The sequence below is a fragment of the Urocitellus parryii genome, chromosome 6 (genome assembly GCF_045843805.1).
Source record: "Urocitellus parryii isolate mUroPar1 chromosome 6, mUroPar1.hap1, whole genome shotgun sequence".
Taxonomy (NCBI): Eukaryota; Metazoa; Chordata; class Mammalia; order Rodentia; family Sciuridae; genus Urocitellus; species Urocitellus parryii.
Window position 1 is genome coordinate 84,481,952 of NC_135536.1, and position 21,595 is coordinate 84,503,546.

At 34.8% G+C, this 21,595-nt stretch overlaps 1 protein-coding gene across 5 annotated transcripts in view; it reads left to right on the forward strand.

The window, feature by feature from the left end:
- Nucleotides 1–798: 798 nt before the first annotated feature.
- Nucleotides 799–21,595, forward strand: part of Cdin1 (CDAN1 interacting nuclease 1) — a 217,769-nt gene continuing 196,972 nt past the window's right edge. For 3 of the 5 annotated variants that reach the window (XM_026392873.2, XM_026392893.2, XM_026392888.2), the window contains exon 1: nucleotides 799–1,130. In XM_026392873.2, coding sequence (XP_026248658.1) covers nucleotides 1,030–1,130 — 101 coding nt within the window. In that variant the 5' untranslated portion in view covers nucleotides 799–1,029. The remainder of the gene's footprint in view (nucleotides 1,131–21,595) is intronic. The other 2 variants (XM_026392898.2, XM_077799522.1) reach the window with 2 other exon arrangements.

Here is a 21,595-nt window from a genome sequence, read left to right on the forward strand (position 1 = left end):
GAATCAAATTAATTTCTTAAAAGGGATTAAAGGAGGGGCTGGTGTTCCAATAAATTGCCTTAGGGGGGCTGAGATCCACTCACAGCACATATAGAAAACAAAGGATTACTCAGTGACTCATTTTTCCAATTATTGGATGTCTGTTTTCCGAGATCTAGGTTTAGGAAGACAAGATATGATTTTAGTCCTCGAGCCTCTAACTGTAGGGAGTGAAAGTAATTCTTTAGTGTCCTTTGTTGTCTGCTGATGTAATATTTAAGTCGGGTATCCCACCAAGGACCAATTGCCTTCCACGCGAACTGTAGAAGTTATAGGACTTTCCCCAAACACGCCAACAAATGGACTCAAGAATCCAAACTGTATACTTAAGGCACGCAAATGCAGTTTACAGCTCGGCTCATGAACACAGAGTGTGGACGTTTCTTCGCAGGCTGGGCCCTGCTTGAGGCTGCACCTAAACCGCAGCGACTGGGAACACATTCAAATTACGCGCTCTGGCAGAGGCTTTCGGGACTCAAGTTGACGGCTGGCAGAGCACTCACAAGCCTTCTTCCTGGCCCGTGAGAGAGGCCTTCCTGGCTTTTTGCAACAGGCGGGGCGTGAACTCCGTGAGCAGAAGCGATCCACCCCAGGTGGGCGACGCTGAGCATACCTGCTGCCTAGACCCAGAAGCAGTGCCCTCCACGCCGGCGGCTGCTACTTCCTGGTTGGCGTGCCCTTACCTGACATGGCGACGAGTTGCCTCGGCCTGGCCCACTGCGCCTGCTCAGTAAACTCTGCCAGGGCAATCACGTCTACAACCCGCCCCCGCCGCGGAGGTGCCGGGTGAAGCCTGGGACACGGCGAGTCTCCTTTTCTCCTGTGCTACTTTGGGGTGTGCTTTGGGGGGGGGGCTAGGACCCAACTAAAGAAGACCAGGACCCTGGGCCCTGCCGCGGTGCGTCCACCCCCACATCTCCCGGCGCCAAGGCTGCTTGGGCCCAAGGGTGTTGTTTCCTTGTCCCGCCTCCTCCTGGTCCCTGGCCCAACATGATACTGACCAAAGCCCAGTACGACGAGATAGCCCAGTGCCTAGTGTCTGTACCGCCCACCAGGCAGAGCCTGAGGAAGCTGAAGCAGAGGTTCCCCAGGTAAGTGCCCCTCTCTCCCCTCTCGGAGCCTTTTGCCTGCAGCAGCTGTGTCCAGTCACTCTTAGGAACCACGTGTCATACATGAGTGGGGAGTAACACAAGTGTCAGGAGATCAAGGATGGTGAAAAAGGTTTTTTTCACTTGCCTTCCTCACAAAACTCTTAATGGATGAGTCCTTTGAAGCCTCCCAAGGGCTTGCAATTAAATTCAAGTCTACAAATACTTACTTGATATGTGTTAGGTGGTGGGCACACATAGTAGGTGTTTCCTAAATGTCCAGTGGTTACTTGACAGAAACTAGCAATGGAAGATGGGTGACAGAGGCTTCACAAAGCGACATAATGAATTGTAAATTCAAAAGGAATAAATGGAGGACCACTTTTCAGTTGGGCACTGGAAACAAACAAGGGAGTACAGGCCTAAAGGGGCCTCATACCCTTTGACTAGCTCACAATGTTGACTACCCAATTAAGTGATCTCAAGGGTGCTTGGTACACTCAGAGACTAGTACCCCAGGGGATTCCACTTTAAGTCATTGGACACTTGAACAACTAGATCTGAATTTTTTTTTTTCATATGTGTACATATTCTGATTTCTCTCCTCCCCTAAACTCCACTTCTTTTTTTCCCCCAGTGATTTTAAGATTATCCAATGTTCTAAGACTTTAAGAATTATATGATATAGATTCCTTATTTTAAAGGAAACAGATCGGATCATTATTCAAAGAACCAGGACAACCAGGTTATTGTATTTATGAAGTTAAAAGCATAAAATTTTTGTGTATTTTTTTTTTTTCCTGAACTCCAAACCAATTCCAAACCTATACCATTTTGCTCTATGGCCTTGGGGCCTTGAGCATGGTTATCCCTTCATGAGGACTTTCCTGTCTGATATATAGCTCTTGACTAGACATCACTATACATGTGGTTGGTTTATTTGTTTTTTAAGGAAATAGAAGTGATTGGATGATAGGTGTTTTGATAAAAATTGAAACACAAATTGAAGGTATTTTATTACCTCAGTTTTATGTTGAACTGATTTTCCTAGTCTATAAAGTGAAGGAGTCTCTCTCCAATATTACCCAGATTGAATTTAGGGCAGTATTTATCCCTTTATAGTCTTTAGGATTTTTCAGACTTGCTAACAGGGAACAAAATTGACAAATTAGAATCTGATTTTCTATCATTAACAGTTGCCAGTTTTATTCATGAACAAAGAAATGGGTGAAGGCTGATCAGTCAAGCGAAAAAATAGATATTTCTGGGCAGTTTTAGAATAGAGCGTGTATATATATGTGTGTGTGTATATATATATATATATATATATATATATATATATTTATTTATTTATTTAATATTCTGGTCCCATTATGTGCATATATTACTACTTTGTATTTTTGCTTTGCTTTCTCTTTCTTCCTTCTCTTTCTTTTTTCTGTCTTTTTTCCCCATAGCAAATTCCTGTGTTCTCTATAAGAAGTAACCTCCCCAGTACTCAGAGCAGCATATGGGATACCATACTATCTTGCTTATTTTTTTATGACCTTTCTTTCTTATTTATGATATGTCCAAATAATTTTTACTTCTCCCAAATACTATTTAGGGGATAACTCATTCTCTTTCTACAGGAAAATTTATTTAAATAAGTCAAATTAATTTGCAAAAGAAAGAATTAATGAGCTATTTAATAGGTTGGATCAGAATTCTGTAGCATGATTTTGGAGTTGGTTTCAATCAATTTTCATTGCAGCACTCTTTTACTTAGTGTTGAAAAGGTTTTGAGCAGGCTTTAGATTGAGAACGTTGGTTAGGTAAGGATCTCATTATAATTTTTGATAACTTGTAGAGGTTAGACAATGTCAAAAATTCCAGGGAAGGACTGAAGGTGTAGTTCAATGGTAGAATGCTTGCTTGCTTTGCTTGCTCAAGCTTCTGAGTTCACCCCAAGGATATCCCAGAGATGTTTAATGACCAAACAGTGCCTAGAATACAGTTTTTTTCCCCTCTTAGATTAGTGTTCTATACTTAGCTAAGTGTAGCTTTAATATTAATATATACTTAGCTTTAATATTAATAATAACAATAGCAATTATTTTCTTGGTGGATGGCATTCACATACTTGGAGTTCTAGTCTTTTTTTTCTTCTAGTCTATTTTTTAGTGCATTATCTTTGCTCATTTAGTTTGTAGATCTTATTCCCTTCACAACACACTATGAGCATGTGAGCATGCCTCATGTTTAAAAATTCTTCAAAAATTATTCCAAGTAACCAATAATATTATATTTTAGTTCTATTATCCAGTTCCTTATTGTTGCATTCAAATGTTTTGTTTTTCTAACTTTTAACATAATTTTTATTTTTTGTACATATACAATATCAAATCTGATTGTCTTCTTTAGGCTTCTAGAAGTTGGGAAATGACCATGTCATAAATTATTACCCTTTTGGTTTCCAGATCCCTTTACACTATAAAAATGTGAACAAAAGAACTGTTGTTTATATGGATTTTATCTGTAGATATTTACCAAAATATAAATTAAAACTGAGAAATTAAAAAATATTTATTAATTTATTTGAAAAGCAGTAAACTTATTACTTGCTAACATTTTTATGAATAATAACCATAATTTAAAAAAAGTATTGAGCAAATGACATTGGCCTACATTTTTACAACTCTTTAACTCCTGCCTTAATAAAGAAAAACATCTGCCATTCAACTTGTTATATTGTATTTGATTAAAGAATATTAGAAAACTTTGGTCTCAGATATATAGTTGGAAAAGGGAACAACAATAGACTTTATAGATAACTGTGAATATTTTTGATATTATACAAAATCCAACAAATGGTATTTATTTATTTATTTATTCATTGGTGATGGGGGATTGAACCCAGAGGCATTTTTATCACTGAGCTGCCTCCTCAGGCCTTTTTATTTTTTATTGTGAGACAGGGTCTACCTAAGTTGCTTAGGGGATCACTAAGTTGCTGAGGCTGGTCTTAAACTTCTGATCTTTATGCCTTAATTTCCTGAGTCTCTAGGGAGTCTCTAGGATTATTGGTTTGTGCCACTGTACCTGGCAACAGATAGTATTTTTAAAAGGTCATTTGCAAAGTGGAATCCAAAACCTGAATCAGAACTTTTCACATTCTTGTATTATAATCCTCTAGCCTGTTGTGAACTATGAATGGATCTTTTACCCATGCATGATCTTTATCATCATGCATTGTTCATTTGAAAAATATTGGTTGTGAACTCTTACAGAATCTTCTAAGTTTTGTCACCTTTTATTATACAATATCAAAAAATCACATTTGTTAATAGTGTCACTGGTCTCATCAGAAGTCTGTAAGATCTGATGCTGTCAAGCTTATAGTGATGGATATGAGCTTTCCAATATTTGAATTTTCCCTTGAAAGCTCAAATTTTATCATTCGCAACAAATGTTTTCCTGGAAGTGACAATCTCACGTCATTTATTTTTGAGAAAATGTCTGCCAGATACCCAAATCTGAATAATCATACTTTGTTCATTGTTCATTGAAGAAAGAATTGAATGCAATGGAAAAAGTGGCTAGTTCAGCACTCAAACAATCATACAAGTGCTTTCCCCTGAGACAACTGTCATACTTCAATATGCAGTAAATGTGCTTTGTATTTACTTATTGTCATATAGAATTTTAAAAGGACAAGATTTAATATAATTAGTGAATATTCTTAAGTGAAGCAGACACTCCCTCTCTTCCTTCTTTTCTTCCTTTTTTTCCCTCTGCAAATATATTATGGTGAAGAACATAGTGACTGCTAATGCAATTATAGTGCTCTGGCCTAGGAACTGGCAGTCTTACCCACAGTTATTTTACCCTGTAAGTTCAAATGTCAATATAGGGGGAAAGGCAAGTAATATCTTACTATTTCTATAAAAATAGTTTGACCTACTAGATCCCTGAGAGGGTCTCAGTGATTCCAGGAGTCCATCCACACTTTGTCAACCACTAGCTATTTCAAATCAAAGAGTATTCATGTTTTGAAAGATTTTGATGTGTATTGACAAATTACTATCAAAAAGATTGTACTAATCCTACTACTAGCAGAGCATGGGAGTGTCTATCTTTGCAACTTTTACCAGCATTGAGAAGAGTTAGTATTAATCTTTAATATGTTAAATCAAGAATGACATCTTGTAATTAGCATTTTAAAAATTATAATACAATCTTCATTTTTCAAAATGTGTTTTGATCATTTAATTTTCTTCTTGAATTACCTGCTTGGTGTCCTTTGCCTAATTTTCTATTGGAGTCTTTGCTGTTACTGTTTGTTGATTTGTAGTTATTAATTGATCTGCATATGATAAGGCTGTTCATCTATTATCTGTCATTGGTACAGATATTTTCCCAGTTGTTTGCTCTTAAATATTGTTCTGTTTTTGACAGGTTTAACTTAAATTTATGCTTTTAAAATGTTTTCTGCATTTATGCATAGAAAGTCCCTTCCTATCCTAACATAAAAAACCTTAAATTTTATTCTGAATTTTAAAAATAACTTTATTATTTTAAATTTTTAATCATTCTGGTTCAAATTTATTATGAAATAAATTTATAAAATAAATAAATGTTAACATATGCTAAGAAATGTAAATGTAGTTTAATTTTGTCTCCAGCTTAATTTTTTTCTTACTCTCTGGCTTCTGGGGTAGCTTCATTTCTGTGTGACTTTTTTTTATCTTCACTAATATTAAAAAATTAGGTCTTTCCTAGTCATAACATTGAACTTGGGCAAACCTTTTAACCATTCTAGTCTCAGTACCCCCTATTTAAAATGAAGGTGTAGCACTTTGTGACTTCTAGTATCTCAACAACTGCAAGATTTACTCTGTTGTTTTCTGTTCTGCATTTTTATAGTAATTGTATCTAGAACATGGAACATACTTCATGGAAGTAGTTGTTGAGGACACATTTACTGATTTGCATTTTACAATTTTTTGCCTAGACCACCTTATTCAGGTAGAAACTCCCAGGCCAATCAGCTGTTACTTATAAGATTATATTTTACATTCTAATTTCTTCCCCAAACATTACATATATATTTGATTATATGTTATACATATTTTTGAAATGATTTTAAACTTACAAAAAAGTTGCAGAAATAGTTCAGAGAATTTCCATATACCCTATACCCAGCTTCTTTTAACATTTACATCTTATACGTAGTATAATTGTCAAAATCAGATTATTTTTAATGGAATATAGTTAATCTACAGATCTTTTAAAATTATTATCATATTTTATTTTTCTGTTTTTTCCACAGTTCTTATTGGTACATTATAGTTGTACATGTTGATGAGATTTGTTGTTACATATTCTTATATGCACACAATAAAACACTATAAAGTAGAAAATACCACTCTGAGCACAGATTTTTTTTTTTAACTTTGCTATTTTTTTTTTTTAACTAATCTCCCTTTTTTGTTCTAGGATCACACATTGGATTTAGTTGTCATATGTTAAGTCTGCTCCAATCTGTGATGGTTTCATACTATTTTCTTTCTCCTATGATTTTGATACTGTTTGTGTGTGTGTAGTATGGGGGATTGAGTCCAGGGATTCCCTGCCACTAAACTGCACCCCCAACCCCTTTTTTTAAAAATAATTTGAGACAGGGTCTTGCTAAGTTGCTTAGGGCTTCACTAAATTAATGAAGCTGGTCCTTCTGCCTCAGTCTCCTGAGTAACCAGGATTAGAGGCATGCACCACTGTGTCTAGTGATTTTGATACTTTTGAAGAGTACTTATCTATTGTCTTATAGAATGTCCCTCTATTTGTATTTGATGTTTGTTTTTTTCTTAGAAGTTAAATATTTTGGGCAGCAATGCCTCAGAAATGATGTTGTGTTCTTCTTAGTGCATCATATCAGTGGTATATGACTTCAGATGTCTTTTTTTTTCAGATGTCTTATTATTGGTGACGATAACCTTATCCACTTTGTTAAGGTGATGCCTGTCAAATATCTCCACTGTAAGGTTACTGTTGTTTATTTTCCACATATTAAGTACTCATGGGGATATTGTTTGAGACTATCCAAATGACTTGTTTCTTACCACACTTTTCCCCAAGTGATTTTAGTATCCATCATTGGTTCTTTCATGAAACAATTATTACTGGTATTCATGTAATGGTGATTCTCTGTTTTACCAGAGTATTTGTTTAACCAGTATCATGTGCTACTGTCATTATATATGAAACAATCTATCCTGTAATCAGCCCATGATTTTCATTGGGTTTATAGAGTTTTCTGCTACTCAGAGCATTTATTCTGTAATAATCCAATGTGTTTACTGTTTGTGAACTATTTAGATTAAAAAAAAGATAATGTAATTAATTTTGACTTACTTGCAGTCTGAAGAAAGAGTATAAGACATATCCAATGACTATGACAAATGAGAATCATAGAATGTTAGAAATCAAGGACTTGTTGAACAATTCCTTTGGTTATGGTACGTTAAGTAGAATTCTCAAAGGAGGAGATATACCTTTGTTAGAAATTCTTTTGCTGGTAAACTAAGTTTTTTGGCACAAGATCTCTGAATTCCCTTAGCATGCATTAGTTATTTAGTTGTTGTTCTACTGAGTTGTAAAGCAATCCCTGATATTATAAATCTCTAAGCAGATAATTATCTATACGTATTGCTCTATCTTTGCCCATAAACATAGTACTCAAGTTTTTCTGATGTGCCTTTCACATTTCTAAGCCTGATTTTTTGTATTGGCCTACAACGTTTTCTACTGTCTTCCCACTCTTAGATCATAACATAGGTAACCATTCATTAATATGAGTGGCTTTAAATTCCATTCCTGTGGAATATCAAAAGTAGTAGTTAAAAACTTGCTTGGCTGAGCTCCTTGTGTTTAAAATAATGTACTTGGTTATTCACCTGTTTAAATAAGAAAACAAGAGCCAGTGGTAGTTCTACTGTATATTTCTCAGTGTTAAACTTAGTGATTCTTGGTAGTGATTTAGGGTTCCAGTCTGGTTAGGAGTGGGCTAAGTAAGGGACAAGCACAAAACTTTACTTAAAGTTACATTTATTTGGTCTTGGTTTAATTTAGTGCAACCATTGGCTACAGTTGTCCCTGCAACCCCAATAATGCTCCCTATTCCCAGCACATGATACATTTGTTGAAGATGTATTGACTTTTCCTATAAGAAGTCTTGTATTCCACTGTTCTTGCTTCCTATAACATTTTGTTCTTAGGAAATGACTTGGTTCTCTCTCATTTTCTTTTTTTTTAATCTGAATCACAGTTGCTTTATCTGTAAAAGGGGGGAATCATTTCCTTAGCTAGGAAGTACAGGAGGCACAATTCAAACCCAGGTATCTATCCAGAATCTAATTCTCACTCTTTTGCCTCTCCCTGTTCACTCCCCTAGGCCATGGTGCAGATTATGTGAAACATGGTGCATAAAACACTTGACACAACTCTTGGAAAGTTTTGAAGAATTGGTAAAATATGATTATTGTTTAGTCCTTGCCTACAATAGTAGAAATGTCTGAGCAGTAACTTTTTGAAACATAAAACCCAATTTTACTTTAAAACAAAGGCATTAGATTTTGCAAAAAATAAAAACTATTTACATGCATTGGTTGATTATAGGTATGGTTGTGAACACATAAGATTTGATCATCAGTTGAATATAACTAAGATAACAGAAACTTGCCTTCAGTATTTCATATTTGATATATAATGGTATTACATTTTTTTCTTCTTTTTTTGGTACTAGGGACTGAATCCAGAGGTATTTAACCAGTGAGCTATATCCCCACATCTCCAGGCCTTCTTTTTTTTTTTTTTTTTTTTTTTTAATTTAAAGTTTGAGACAGAGTCTAAGCTACTGATGCTGGCATTGAACTTGTGATCTTCTTGCCTCCTGAGTAGCTGGGATTACAGATGTGCAACAATATGATTTGTTAAAAAAAGATCTTTTAAATTTAGATTCATTAATTTTTAAAAATCATAGTAGATTATTGCAGTGGATAATTGATACTGTAGGGCTTGGTTTACTAAATTGAAATATTATTCCTTTTGGCCTTGTACCTTTCAATTGAATTGGAAGTTGATTCTCAATTTGTGGTTAATTTTCTACACTTCTGATAATGTTGTGGTAGGCCTGAGTTCCAGAATAATGAGTGAGAATGCTCATAAAGGGAGAAAAAGTCTTTTATTGAAGTGGAAATTCTATTGGTGGTTTTGCAAAAGAAATATAATTAATTTCCATGACCTTCAAAAATAACATTAACTCATACATTCACTCACAAAAGATAACTGGGAGTATGTCTGCATTGATCATTAATTAGGTTGAAATGTCAAAGAAGAAAATATTATTTTGTGTTTTTTCTTTAATAATTTTTTAAAATACAGTTTTTTTAAATTTCATAAGACTTCAGGTTTTTATTTTGTTGCTGCCTTGTAGTTTATTTTTATTTTATTTGTAGTTTAGTTTTAAAGACTCCTCTGAAAGGTTATTTTGTTAATCTGGCCCCCTTGCTTTCTAAAGGACATGTATAGTTAATATTAGATATTTGTCCTTTTTTTGGATTTGTGTAGCTACAAAGTTAGATGAGCTTGAATTATTGTAAAGAGATGTTTGAAGAAAACTTCAGATAATGTTATTCTGAGAAGAATTCATATGCTGATTATATTTCTTATTAGTTTTGGGGAAATTTTCATGTAATTAAGAATAGTGATTTAATTTTAAATCTATATTCAGTTTTCTAAGGAATAACTCATACCACAATGGTTGCTTGTAGAATAAAGAATAATTATGTATTTCCCTAGAAAAGAAGATTCAATAAAAGTACAGGGTAATAATATTTTATTGTTTAACTTTCAACAAATATAAACTGAATTTATCATTATGTTTTTTTATACATTTTGTGCATTTTTGCAATATTGGTTGAATTTTCCTTAAAATAATCATTATAACATTTACTTTTCTAGAGTAAGTCTGAAAAGTATCTTACTATAGAAAAGTCATGACAATCTTAAAGAAGATGGGTAAATAATACGTTTTCCTTTGTTTTAATTATGTTTTTATTGAAAGGAGGTAGTTTCGAGTGTTGGATTGAAGACATTTTTCTCCTTTTCCCTTTCTGTTAAGTTAGTAAATTTCTTTTACAGTGAGGTGGTTTGCAGTGAATCTACTAAAGCTGTCATGTGGAACTTTATCTGAATGACAACTCTCTATTTTTGGGGGGGTGGGGAAACAGAACAGACAACTAGATTCAAGATTTTCGGGTCCATGTGTTTGAAACCAGAATGGAACAACCTGTGCCCCATGTTTATTTAAGAGGGGTACCTGATGATCATGTATCCAACCTTTCCTTGCCACTCTGGGAAAATAGGACCAGCCTTAACTTCTCTTTCTTATGCGCGCACACACACACACACACACACACACACACATTTTCCTCTCTTTTTCCAACTATATATATAAATAGGACCTGCCTTAACTTCTCTTTCCTCTCTTTTTCCAACTATATATATATGTATATATATATTTTTTTTCAGGTGGACACAACATCTTTATTTTACATTTACGTGGTCCTGAGGATCGAACTCAGTGCCTCGTGCATGCTAGGCGAGCATTCTACCACTGAGCCACAACCCCAGTCCTCCAACCCTATATTTTTAAAAGGCATATATTTAGTAGACCTTCCTCATAATCCAGCACTTCTTCATGCCAAGGAACTGTGACATGGTTTGCCATGCTTTCAAGTACTATTTCTTGGCTGAATATGTGTATATAAACTTCATGTGGTGTTTAAACAGTAACTTGATAAATATCTGGGGTCTCATTGAGATAGCTGAGGGCTCTGCAATATTTTATCCAAACCAAAATGTTAAGATTTCTTAGGAATTGTATCATGTGTTCGAAATATTGTAATTCAGTTGCTAAAATGTTTAAAACATTAAACTTAGAGTAATAAGTTCAAGATCATTAGAATAAATATTTTGAAACAATAATTTAAATAGAGGAAAATGTAAGATAGATTCATGGTTTTTGGTACCATTGGGCATGATGTGTAAGTACTGTCTTTCTTTGGGGCATTATGATATGTAAGTACTGTCTTTCCTTGGGGCAGTTCTGTGTGAAGTCTAGTCTTATTTGAGGTTGTTTTGGGAGCATAAATCATACCCCAGATTGAGACTTAAAATACCTGGTGCATTGTCACTGAGTCTTCCCACCCCAAGTTTACATTAATTTTTTATTTTCAATTTTTTGGTTATTTTTAAGACCTCTCCTTTGCTCTAGGAACAAGAAAGGATAAGATAAGCCCACTCTAATCTTGAATTTGTTTTATTTTAGGAAATAGGAGGTATAGCAGACCTGTGTTATTTACAGTGGTTAGTATTTAAGACTGTTGAAAATCTCCAGATTTGCAGCTAATGCTGTATAAGAAAGCAAAGTATACTAACTGTGGGGTGCAAGTATTTGGTTAAGCTCACTTATGACTTGGCAGTTGACTTGCTTCTTCCCCAAATCTGCCTAACAGTATGAAAGATTCAGATTTACACTTAGCAGGTTCATGAATCACTGTTTGTCATGGATATTTTGGTCACTCTCAAATAGTCAGAAGTGGGCTTGTCAATCAAGGAATGCTTTAAGATGAATAGAAATGCAGGATGAACACACATTGTGGTTTGACATTCATGGTTGTGCACCTTGGCCTCCTTTGATTGTTTAGCTTATGACATGGAGTGTAAGACTCGGGGAATAAAGCTCTTCTCAGGTGGTCTCAGTATAGATGGGATCTGGGAGGTGAAGTATTACAGAATTGTGTCTTCCTACAACTACACATGAAATCAGACTTTTCAATTTTCTGTTTCTGTCTGATAATATTGGTAGGGAAAGCTAATAAAACTTGAAACTTACACTTCCAGCTCCATTTAGCTAAGTTGCTAAATGGACTGGAGACCTGAGACAGACATATGAGTCAGACTGTTTGTTGTATAACATTAAAAAAAATCCTATAGACTCTTATACCCTATATATAAAAACTTATATGTAACAAATAATTCACAAATGTCAATTTTTCATGAAGTTAAAATTATCTAGACCCATAGTTTATGAGGCCAACAAACGCATACATAAAGATAAAAATATTTTTAATCTCAAATTTATAATATTTTGAATTTTTATTTGTACCTTGGCTCAGAAGGCCCTGAGTGCCATCACTCATTATTTCAGACTCAGTGACTTACAATAGAGTGAACTACTTTTGGGTCAAGATAGCAATTACAGATGATCTGATCAAATACATTAACATTATAAATGCAAAAACTGAGTGTGAGTACTGCCCCACGATTTGACTCAGGTTCCTAATTTGATTAAGTTCTGGAGGCAAAACTCTCGGTTCATGCCCTTCAGTTGGCGAACAGTTTCCTGACCCTCTACGGGTCAAATAGGTATCATTGACAAGTGAATGAATGAGGCTGACCAGGTTGGTACTGTGGCAAGATAAAGCATGATTTGTGCACTAAAAGGCAGTTAGCTACCCATTGCGCCAGCCTCCTGCTGCCAGGCAGGAATGTGGTCTAGTGCTGCCAGGTCTTCTTAGAAAGCAGTTCTGGGTTTGACATTTTTTTTCAGAAAAAATAAAATATCCTGAGTTTTAAATGTTGTCAATTTGTTTGAATTTTTAAAGCACTATGTGGGCCAACATTTTCCTGGCCAAACAGAACAAGTCTGTGGGCTGAATTTGGCCCACAGCCAGCGGGTGCTGGAGCTCTCTCATTCCCGCTCTTGAGAGCTGATAGTGAGCATCTTTTCCAGACTCTACAAGCCACAACCTCACGTTGGTAGTTGAAATTCTTTTATGGTGAGGGTGTTGATACCACAGAAATTGGCAAATGGCATAAACCTAGGCTCTCCTTCCCAGTGCCTCTGCTTTCTGCCACCAACCCAAAGACAGTTAAGCTTTAAACACCACTATGATAGTGCACAATTTGAGACTTTTGTACTATATATCATGGCTCCCTGCCATGTATCTTACAGAAGTTTCTTAACCCAGTTTGTTCTGATTATTATAGCCCTTTTTTCCTTGGGCTCAAAATTCTTCCATCTGTATCTCATTTAAAATATATATATTATTTTATTTTTTTGTGAGTCTTGGTCTTTTGGTCTTTCTCCTTATTTTTTCCCCACCATAGTTAGTGTGGGAGCTAGAATTTTAGTCTGGTACCTTAGCAGTACCTAGTATATTGTAGGGATTATAATATATTTCCTAATGGACATTTAATTGAACTGGGCTGAAGAAAATGCTGCTTCTTTTATTCTTAAAAAGCCATAGATTCATGTCTCATTTAGGAAAATTAATCCCTTTCACAGTAGATTAATAAGCTAAGTTTAGAGACTTTAGAGTGATTTTTTTTTTTTTGTAGGAATTTGGAAATGGTGCATTGGTACATGTGAGGTTTTATCATGTCCAAAATTATTTCTAGAGAAACTCTGGGTTTAGACATTACATTTCAATTGCCAGGTATTCCAGTACAAAAAGTAAATAAGCATCTCTGCAATTATGATAAAAACCAGTGGGACATAGTTAATTGATGCAAATTGATTTAGTATATAGTTTTCTAAAGACTAAATTCTTAAGTATATTTAGATATACTTATCTTCTACATCTCTAGTATCAGTAATAAATGAATATAGCAATATACAACTAAAACAGAAGTGGTCAGTAAAATTAACAGTATTAGTCAAGACTAAGTGCATTTTAGAATGACAAATGAATTCTGCGAGGTAGTTAGCCAGTGATGTAGTACTGAGTTTGGCAAGTTACATACCCTATGCTATATCTAGTTTCATTTATTCAGCTTTCTCTGCTATGGTTAATTATTTTATAAATTTATATGAGGCAGAAGTCTTATTATTAAGAACTCCAAGAGGCTGTTTACAGTTTTTTATTTTGAAGGCAGTTTTATATAATGGTTTATATAAGAACTTGGTTTCCGGAAATAGACATGTAAATTCTGGGTTCATGACCAGAATCTTGGGTAGGTTTTTTCACCTCTTGGTGCCTCAGTGTCCTTATTTATAAAATGGAGTTATTATGAATTTTGAAATCAAATAGTACATGTAAAATGATTAGCACAGTTCCAGATACTGCGTTGGTTGCAAATACTGTTGTTATTATTACCATTATGTTTTAAAAGCTACTCCTTGCAAAGTATAGTTATAATAAGTAGATTCAGAAAATTAGTGCTGAAAAAATTTTTGCCTAAAACCAGCTCTTTTATTTTCTAGGTTTTTAAAATGTCTTTGTTTTGTGCTTAGGGTGACAGGAGATCTATTTTTAGTAAATTGTAAAGTTGAATCCCCCTGCCCATGATAATAGAAAAGGGTAATATAACATGATTATTACATAAGAAAGATTAAGAGGATGTTAAAACCAACCATATTAAGGTATTTTCTAGCCTGATTATTTTTTTTAAATGCAACCACCTATATTATTAATTTTTTTTTAACTTTCTTTCCTAAAGTTGGTGATTAGGCCTTTATTAAAGACACCTGGGTAAATCCCAGTTTTGGAGGCATGATTCTGCTTATCATGAAGTAGCTTGAAGAGTTCACCTATGTCTTCTGGGACCTGGAGATTTTTACAAGATGACCCAGAACATCACATGAACATAAACGTTGATTTAAGTGTTAAATATAGGTATTAATCAAGATAATTTGAAGAATGAGTTTTTTAAACAGTTGTGAAATCATTTATCTTACTAATACCAATTATAGGAGACCACTGGTCAACACAAAGAAGTTGTGTAAACTTCTTTTTTAAAAAAGTCACTTTATTATTCCTTAAAACTGTGGTTTTTATTAATTATAATGTGTTCTAGAATGCTGCTTTCAAAGATTTCCTTTAATTCATCTTATTCTCTAAGTTCTATTGGTCATATAATTGCAATAACAATGAATTGGGCAGTACAGTTATTCCTGCCCTTCCTTTTCTCCTTTGTTTATCAGAGAGCATATTTCTCTAGGTTCTAGGTCAAAGAGATGCTCAGGTGTAGATTGACTTCATATAAACTGCTTAGGCCAGATTAGAATAAAACTTCTTAAATAGGTTAGAGATCTTGGTATTTGAGAAAATAATACCTAAAAATTTGAATTGCATTCTGATAAAAATGTTGCCTATACTCAAAGACTGTGGAAGTAAAAGTGATAATTATGTCATGAATTGCATTTTGGGGGACAATTATTTGCTATCAACTCTCCTGAAGCCTTTAAATAAGAGTTTGTTATTTTATTTCATCTGTCAAAAGTGTAAAAAGTCTAGATTTGGTGCATTGTCATGAAAAATATTTTATTCATGTGATAGCTTTTGGACAATTGTATTCTGCACTGTATTACAATGGCACAATAAATTGCTGAATATACTGTCTGCTGAATATGACTTTACCATGAAAAATTTGATGCATAGAGAAGGAAAGGTTGGAATATATCAACCTTTTCTGACAAGGGACTTTGAATTTTGACCTAATACAGGTGACCTTTGTGCGCAATAAAAGTGAGCTTAATCTTGAGGTTAAGGTTGAGGTGAATAGCAGGGCAGTGTGGTGGAGCTTATGCTGACTGTAGGTGCTCAGAGCCTGTCAAGCTATTGGCTAAATGGGAACCTGGCACTTTTTTTTTTTGTTGTAGGTGTTGTTTTTAGATTTTTTTCCCCCACATTTCAAGCTTACTTATAGGAAATTGTTTGGCTGTTTAATACTATTCCATTTCCTCAAAGCTCAGCATTGTTTAATTGTGGTAAGTTCATCTGTTTCTGTAAAGTTTACTGTTTCTGAGTGAAAGGTATGAGTGTGCTATTATAATCTGTTTCATAGATAAGCTATAGCTAAAAATAAAAATGTTCTATGCCTCATAGAAAAGACAATTGATGTATGTAAAGTTGAACTGAAAATATATGTTCTTTTAAAAGGTATTTTGTTTAACAGTTTAGACTTTGTCATTTGACTTTGGAATAGTCAGATTCATTTTTAAGTGGTTTATGCTTTTATATAGATTATAATTAAGTGAACTCATGTGAATTATTGTCTTAAAAGACACAGGTAATTTAGAGATTGGTTAGTCCCTTGGAATTTCCTTTGAAGTACATTGGCTAATTCACTTACATTATAATAACATAGCCTGATGTGCTGATATAAAATATTTTCAAAGTTTTACCTGTTATACCTAGAAGGAAAATTGTTTTAAAACATAAATTTCACTACTATATACCTCATCATCACATACCTTGGCTGTTTTGTCATAAATGAAATTATATCCTAGCAAACATTAGGCCTCCAGTGTTACAGTATCCGAACACCTAGTGAATATTCTCTCCCAATAATTGGCTGGAACAACAAATACTTGAGGAGAATGTCAGAGACTCTAATGGAAAGAACTTCTACTTTTTTAATCGAGCCTGCAAAATATATTCCCTGGGACTGATCAGCTCTGAAGCACTGAGGTTTGATGATTGGAATGGCAGGAAACCATGCTTTCAGGACATAACGAATTGACGAGGCCATCCATCATTTGTTAGCATACGCTGAAACGTGGGCTATGTGTGCAGAGGCCTGTGATTTAGTAAATACTTGGGAGATGAATAGAGCTTACACACAAGGGAAGATATTGCTGTCCTTCAGCAGCCTGAGACCCAGGCGCCTGCTGAGAAGGCCATCTGACGGCACATCATCAGTAACTGGCCTGTCACAGTCAGCGGTGCCCACCGACCATCGCCAGTATATTAAATGCATTTTTAATATCTGCTTCAGTAGATTTAATGAAGAAAATTTAGTTTCCATACTCCAAGCACTGCTTCCTCAAGTGTTAGAAAGCACGGACTCTTGCCTGCACACAAAAAGGGGAAGACCATGCTGGCAGTTAGGAGAGTTGATTGAAAAGGAGATTCAGACAAAGTAGTGCACATACAAAAAATGCCTTTAGTAGAGTTGACATCTCGTTCATATGAAAAAGCTCATTTAAAAAAAAGGGGTTTTTAGATTAATTTATTAGCCTCTAATTCTCTATTCTCACAAGCTCTTTCCCTTGGAAGATTCAGCTGACTGGCAAAGGGCTATAAACCTACTGCTCTGAAAGCAAATATTAAAGAGTTGACATCATGGTTTGACATAATTTGTCAAATGTATGGACAGAGAGACTCAGTTTTAAATTATTTTGTGTTTTGAGATACTACTGTTTGATCCTTTGGATTTTTGCATGGGAATATTATAAAGGTAGTGTTTCTCACAGTTGGTTACTTCAAAGTTTTTGAATATTGAACATTACTTGTTGTTAATTTGCAGGTATCATTTCAAAATGAGTGTGAACAAATGAGTTACCAACTTGAGTTAAAGTGCTTTTATACTTTTTTAGACTATAATGTTTCTTTATAAATTGTAATTTTGTATTTTTGATAAGGCAGAACATATAGATTTGTTCTTTTTAATGAGTTTGGTTGTTATTATGTACTACAAAACAGGAAGACAACCAATTAGATATTGTTGCAGGCATGTACTTTAAAGGTTTCCCTCTTTAAAAAAAAAATCCAGAATATGCTCTCATGTTCACAGAAGAAGAAGCTATGGAATGGGACCTATAAATCTGATTCCTGCATGTGTCAAAACAGTAATGTATTAAATGCATATTATTATAAAAATTTAAGACATGTCTTAAACACACTTACATTTTTATAACACATGGCAATATTAAATAATACATTTCCTTGTTAGCATCTGTTTGCCTTCATTGTTGGCAAGACCTATGATTTATTGCTTAAATTAATGACCAAAACCATTTTGGACCTGATATATGCCCCTAAGCTTATTACATCACTAAATAAAATAAAATGTATGCACTTGTGACAGAGTTATTTTTATAATTGTTTATCCCTTTAAGTGCCCTATTCAGTGATTCACTGAAAGGTTCATAATGGTTGGCTTGTAACCAGAATATAATCTCAGAAAGGTAAAATATATTTCTTGTCTAGAAATAAAATGCCAGAGTGATGGTGATGATAGGGGTTCCTGCAAGAATTTGCAGCAGACTGGTTCTTTTCTTCAGCGCTGTTAACGAACTCTTGCTGATTTTTTGATATGTGGCCTCCCTACCACCATCTCTACTCTTGAGGCTGTCTACTAATGCCAGAGCTCACCTTCATATAAAATAATTTTGATCTGGTCTAAAACTTCAAGGCTTAAATTGTTCTTAGGATTTTGCAGGTGCCATTATCACTATGCCTTAAAGTATGCTAGGTTATTTACCTATTTTTAGTTCTTTTCTTTGGGGAAATTGGAACTTTATGGATTTCTATATTGAACTCTAATTGACTTCTTAGTCTTTATCTTTCCTTTTTGAGAGTGCAGTATGGTAGACCTTTCAGTATTTTTACAATAACCTGTTATTCATCTAAAGTCACTCTGCTCCTGACTTACAAGATTATATGGCTTCATAGTTTTCTTACTCCATATGAAGTATCTCATTGACTGTCAGCTTTCCTGTCATGCAGTGGTAAGGTCAAATCTTTGAGATGGTTCAGCCTTGTTTCTGGACTGCAGTGTCTACACCTTGAAACATATGGATCTTCTTTGGGTAACTGAGTATTACTGTGGGAAGATTATTATTTTGCTGATTCTTTGGGGACAGTTCTCATTTACCTTATTACTCACAAATGAAAACCAAACTTAATTCCTAAGAAAGATATTTCTTAGTCTTCATCTAACTTTTACTGCATTTTAAACAAAATATTCCATTGGAAGCCAAGAGTTTTTTGTTTGTTTGTTTTTTAAAATAATAAGTGGACCTGATAAACTTTTTAAAAGAGTTTTCTTAGGCCATGTTTTTCTGTTTTTAAATATTTATTTTTTAGTTTTAGATGGACACAATATTTTTATTTTTTTACATTTATGTGGTGCTAAGGATCGAACCCAGTGCCTCAAGCATGCTAGGCAAGCACTCTACCACTGAAACACCCCAGCCCCGAGACCATATTTTTCTTGAAAAGCTCTACTGACCTTTTTTGTTTGGAGCTTTCCTCTCCCATTTCTGATCTTTTTACCATCCTTTTCATTTCCTTTGCCTTGTCTGGGATACCTAACCCCAGATAAAATATTTTAAAAGAAAATCAATGAAAAAGGCTCTAGGATTGAGCTCTAATCCTTCTTTCCTTTTGTCTATCTTTCGTCCCTGCCCCTTTCCCTCTCTCCTCCTGTCCTCTCCATTCCTGTCCCGCCTTTCTTCATTCAACCTCTCCTACCCCCCCCCTTTTTTGTTTCTTGAATGTTAGAATAGATCCACCGAGACCTTTTTTTTTTTAAATTTTTTTTGTTCTGACCATTATTACTTTTACATGTTCCTTTATTTTGCTTTACATTCCCGGGATTGTGAATATCTTTGGATAGGAGCCCTGTGTTTTACCGTGGTTTCATCTTTTAGCTATTTCTGTTAGTGCTTAACAGCATGTTGTATCCCTTGATATATTCAATGAATTCTTGTTAACTTTCAGGTATGGGCCAGTGCTCATTTTTATAATCTCTTTAGAGGAAAGGATGACTTAGAAGCACATTGGATCATTGTGCCATTATTGTTCTCTCTAGTACCATACAAAGGGCTTCCTATGCTTTCCTGAGATTGTTTCTTAAGTTCTGTCTCTCTCTGGGTCAGGTATTTAAGTCCTATTTTAAAAAATTAAAATATTCAGTAGGCAGCTAAGTGCTTAGCCTAATGTTCTCCTTAACACCAAATGAAAGTAAATAGAACACAAGACAAGGAACCATTTGTTATGTTTTAGTATATGAAGCCATGGCTGTGTAAACCTTAACCTTGTAATTTTGTGAGTTCCACTTTATCATGTAGCTGTAAGGGTAATCAAAATAAATCACGGGAGGTGAATAAATATTTTCTAGTGCATTCTGTGTGCTTTCAGAAGTGATGCTTGATCCATGAAATTTTAGTAAGTGTATTAAATAAAACAATGTGATGTGCACTGTGTCAGATCTGATAAATTATTCGGCATAGGACATTTATACAACATATGTTGAGCTGCTACGTGAACAGCTTAATGACTATAAATTATGTTAATCTGTCTTGCCATTTTTATATTTTGTTAAAAATTGCACAATTTGTGGTACAGATATTTATATATTTGTGTGTAGGGGAGGGCAGGGATAAGAAGGCAGCAGAAAGGTGCAGGTCATCTCTGTGATGTTCTGACAGTGATCCGGGGCTCCTCAGCTGTGCAGTGTACATAACACAGATGTTGGGGAGTCATCTGTCAGCCATGCCTCTCCTATGGAGTTAAAGTTCTAGAGGGAAAAGAATTTGACACAGTGCTGTCACTGTTACATTTTCACAATAGAAGAGCATGCAAATATTGAACCTCCTGCTTAGCAATAGTGCCCTGTCTAATGTCTGTGCTGGTTAGAATAAAAAATCATGGGTGCATCTTGGGCTCAGAGATCTGACAAAGGTCATGCTATGTTGGGCATTTGAATTGGAAATTGTCTGGACTTAGATTTTATAAAGCTCCCACTGTTGTGTATGGGGAGAATTTCCGCAGGGTTTTGTCCCTGGAGAGGCCTCTTAGGCCCTTTTCTGTCCAATGAATGAATTTAGATGTGAGGGTTACTCCTGCCTTAAAACTGTTAAGTTCATTTTGCATACATCCCTAGAGAGAAAAACTGGCAGATGCTTTTATCTTGGAAGTGTTTAAAAGAAAACTGCAGAGCAGGAACAAGAGAGAAAAGGGGCCCTGTGTGGAGTCCCAGAACATTTTGGAAATGGCCAGTGTGCAGTTTTCATCAGTGTGAGGGCGGGGTGCAATATGGTGCCTGTGGCTCACAAGGGAATATGAATGTTGATTAAGCATACTCCCAGGCTTTGAAATTCTGAACGCAGTGTCAGAATAATGGATGTTGAGCAAATGTCAAGCATTTGTTAATTTCTCTGTTATTTGGAGTTTATCTACCATGATCAATCAAATAAACTAGTGCTTCTCTCTTGTGGCATGTGTCATTGATATGGTGATTAGGTGGCTAGAGAGACCTTCTGCTTTTTTCCAGGTAACAGATTATAAACAAGTAGACAGAGCTTTTCAGTTAAAAATTTCTCTATAGCTTGGTTTAGTAGAAATTTGAATTTTAACTGAGGACTTTGGTGATGGTATAAAAATCCACAGTAACATGCCAAAGATATTAACTGTGGGGCTTATACTAGCAATGCTTAATACCAGTGTCAGTGATTCCATCTCAGTATAGTTTTCAGAAGTTTATAAAACTTTGATGTATAATTGGGTGAAAGAAATTGATCCTGAATAAATTCTGATCTATTGACATTTGTAAGTAAACTTCTTGATCTATTTGTATTTTTGACTTTTTTCCCAATTTCTATAATTAGTTGTAATTTAGTTATTGAGAAATAG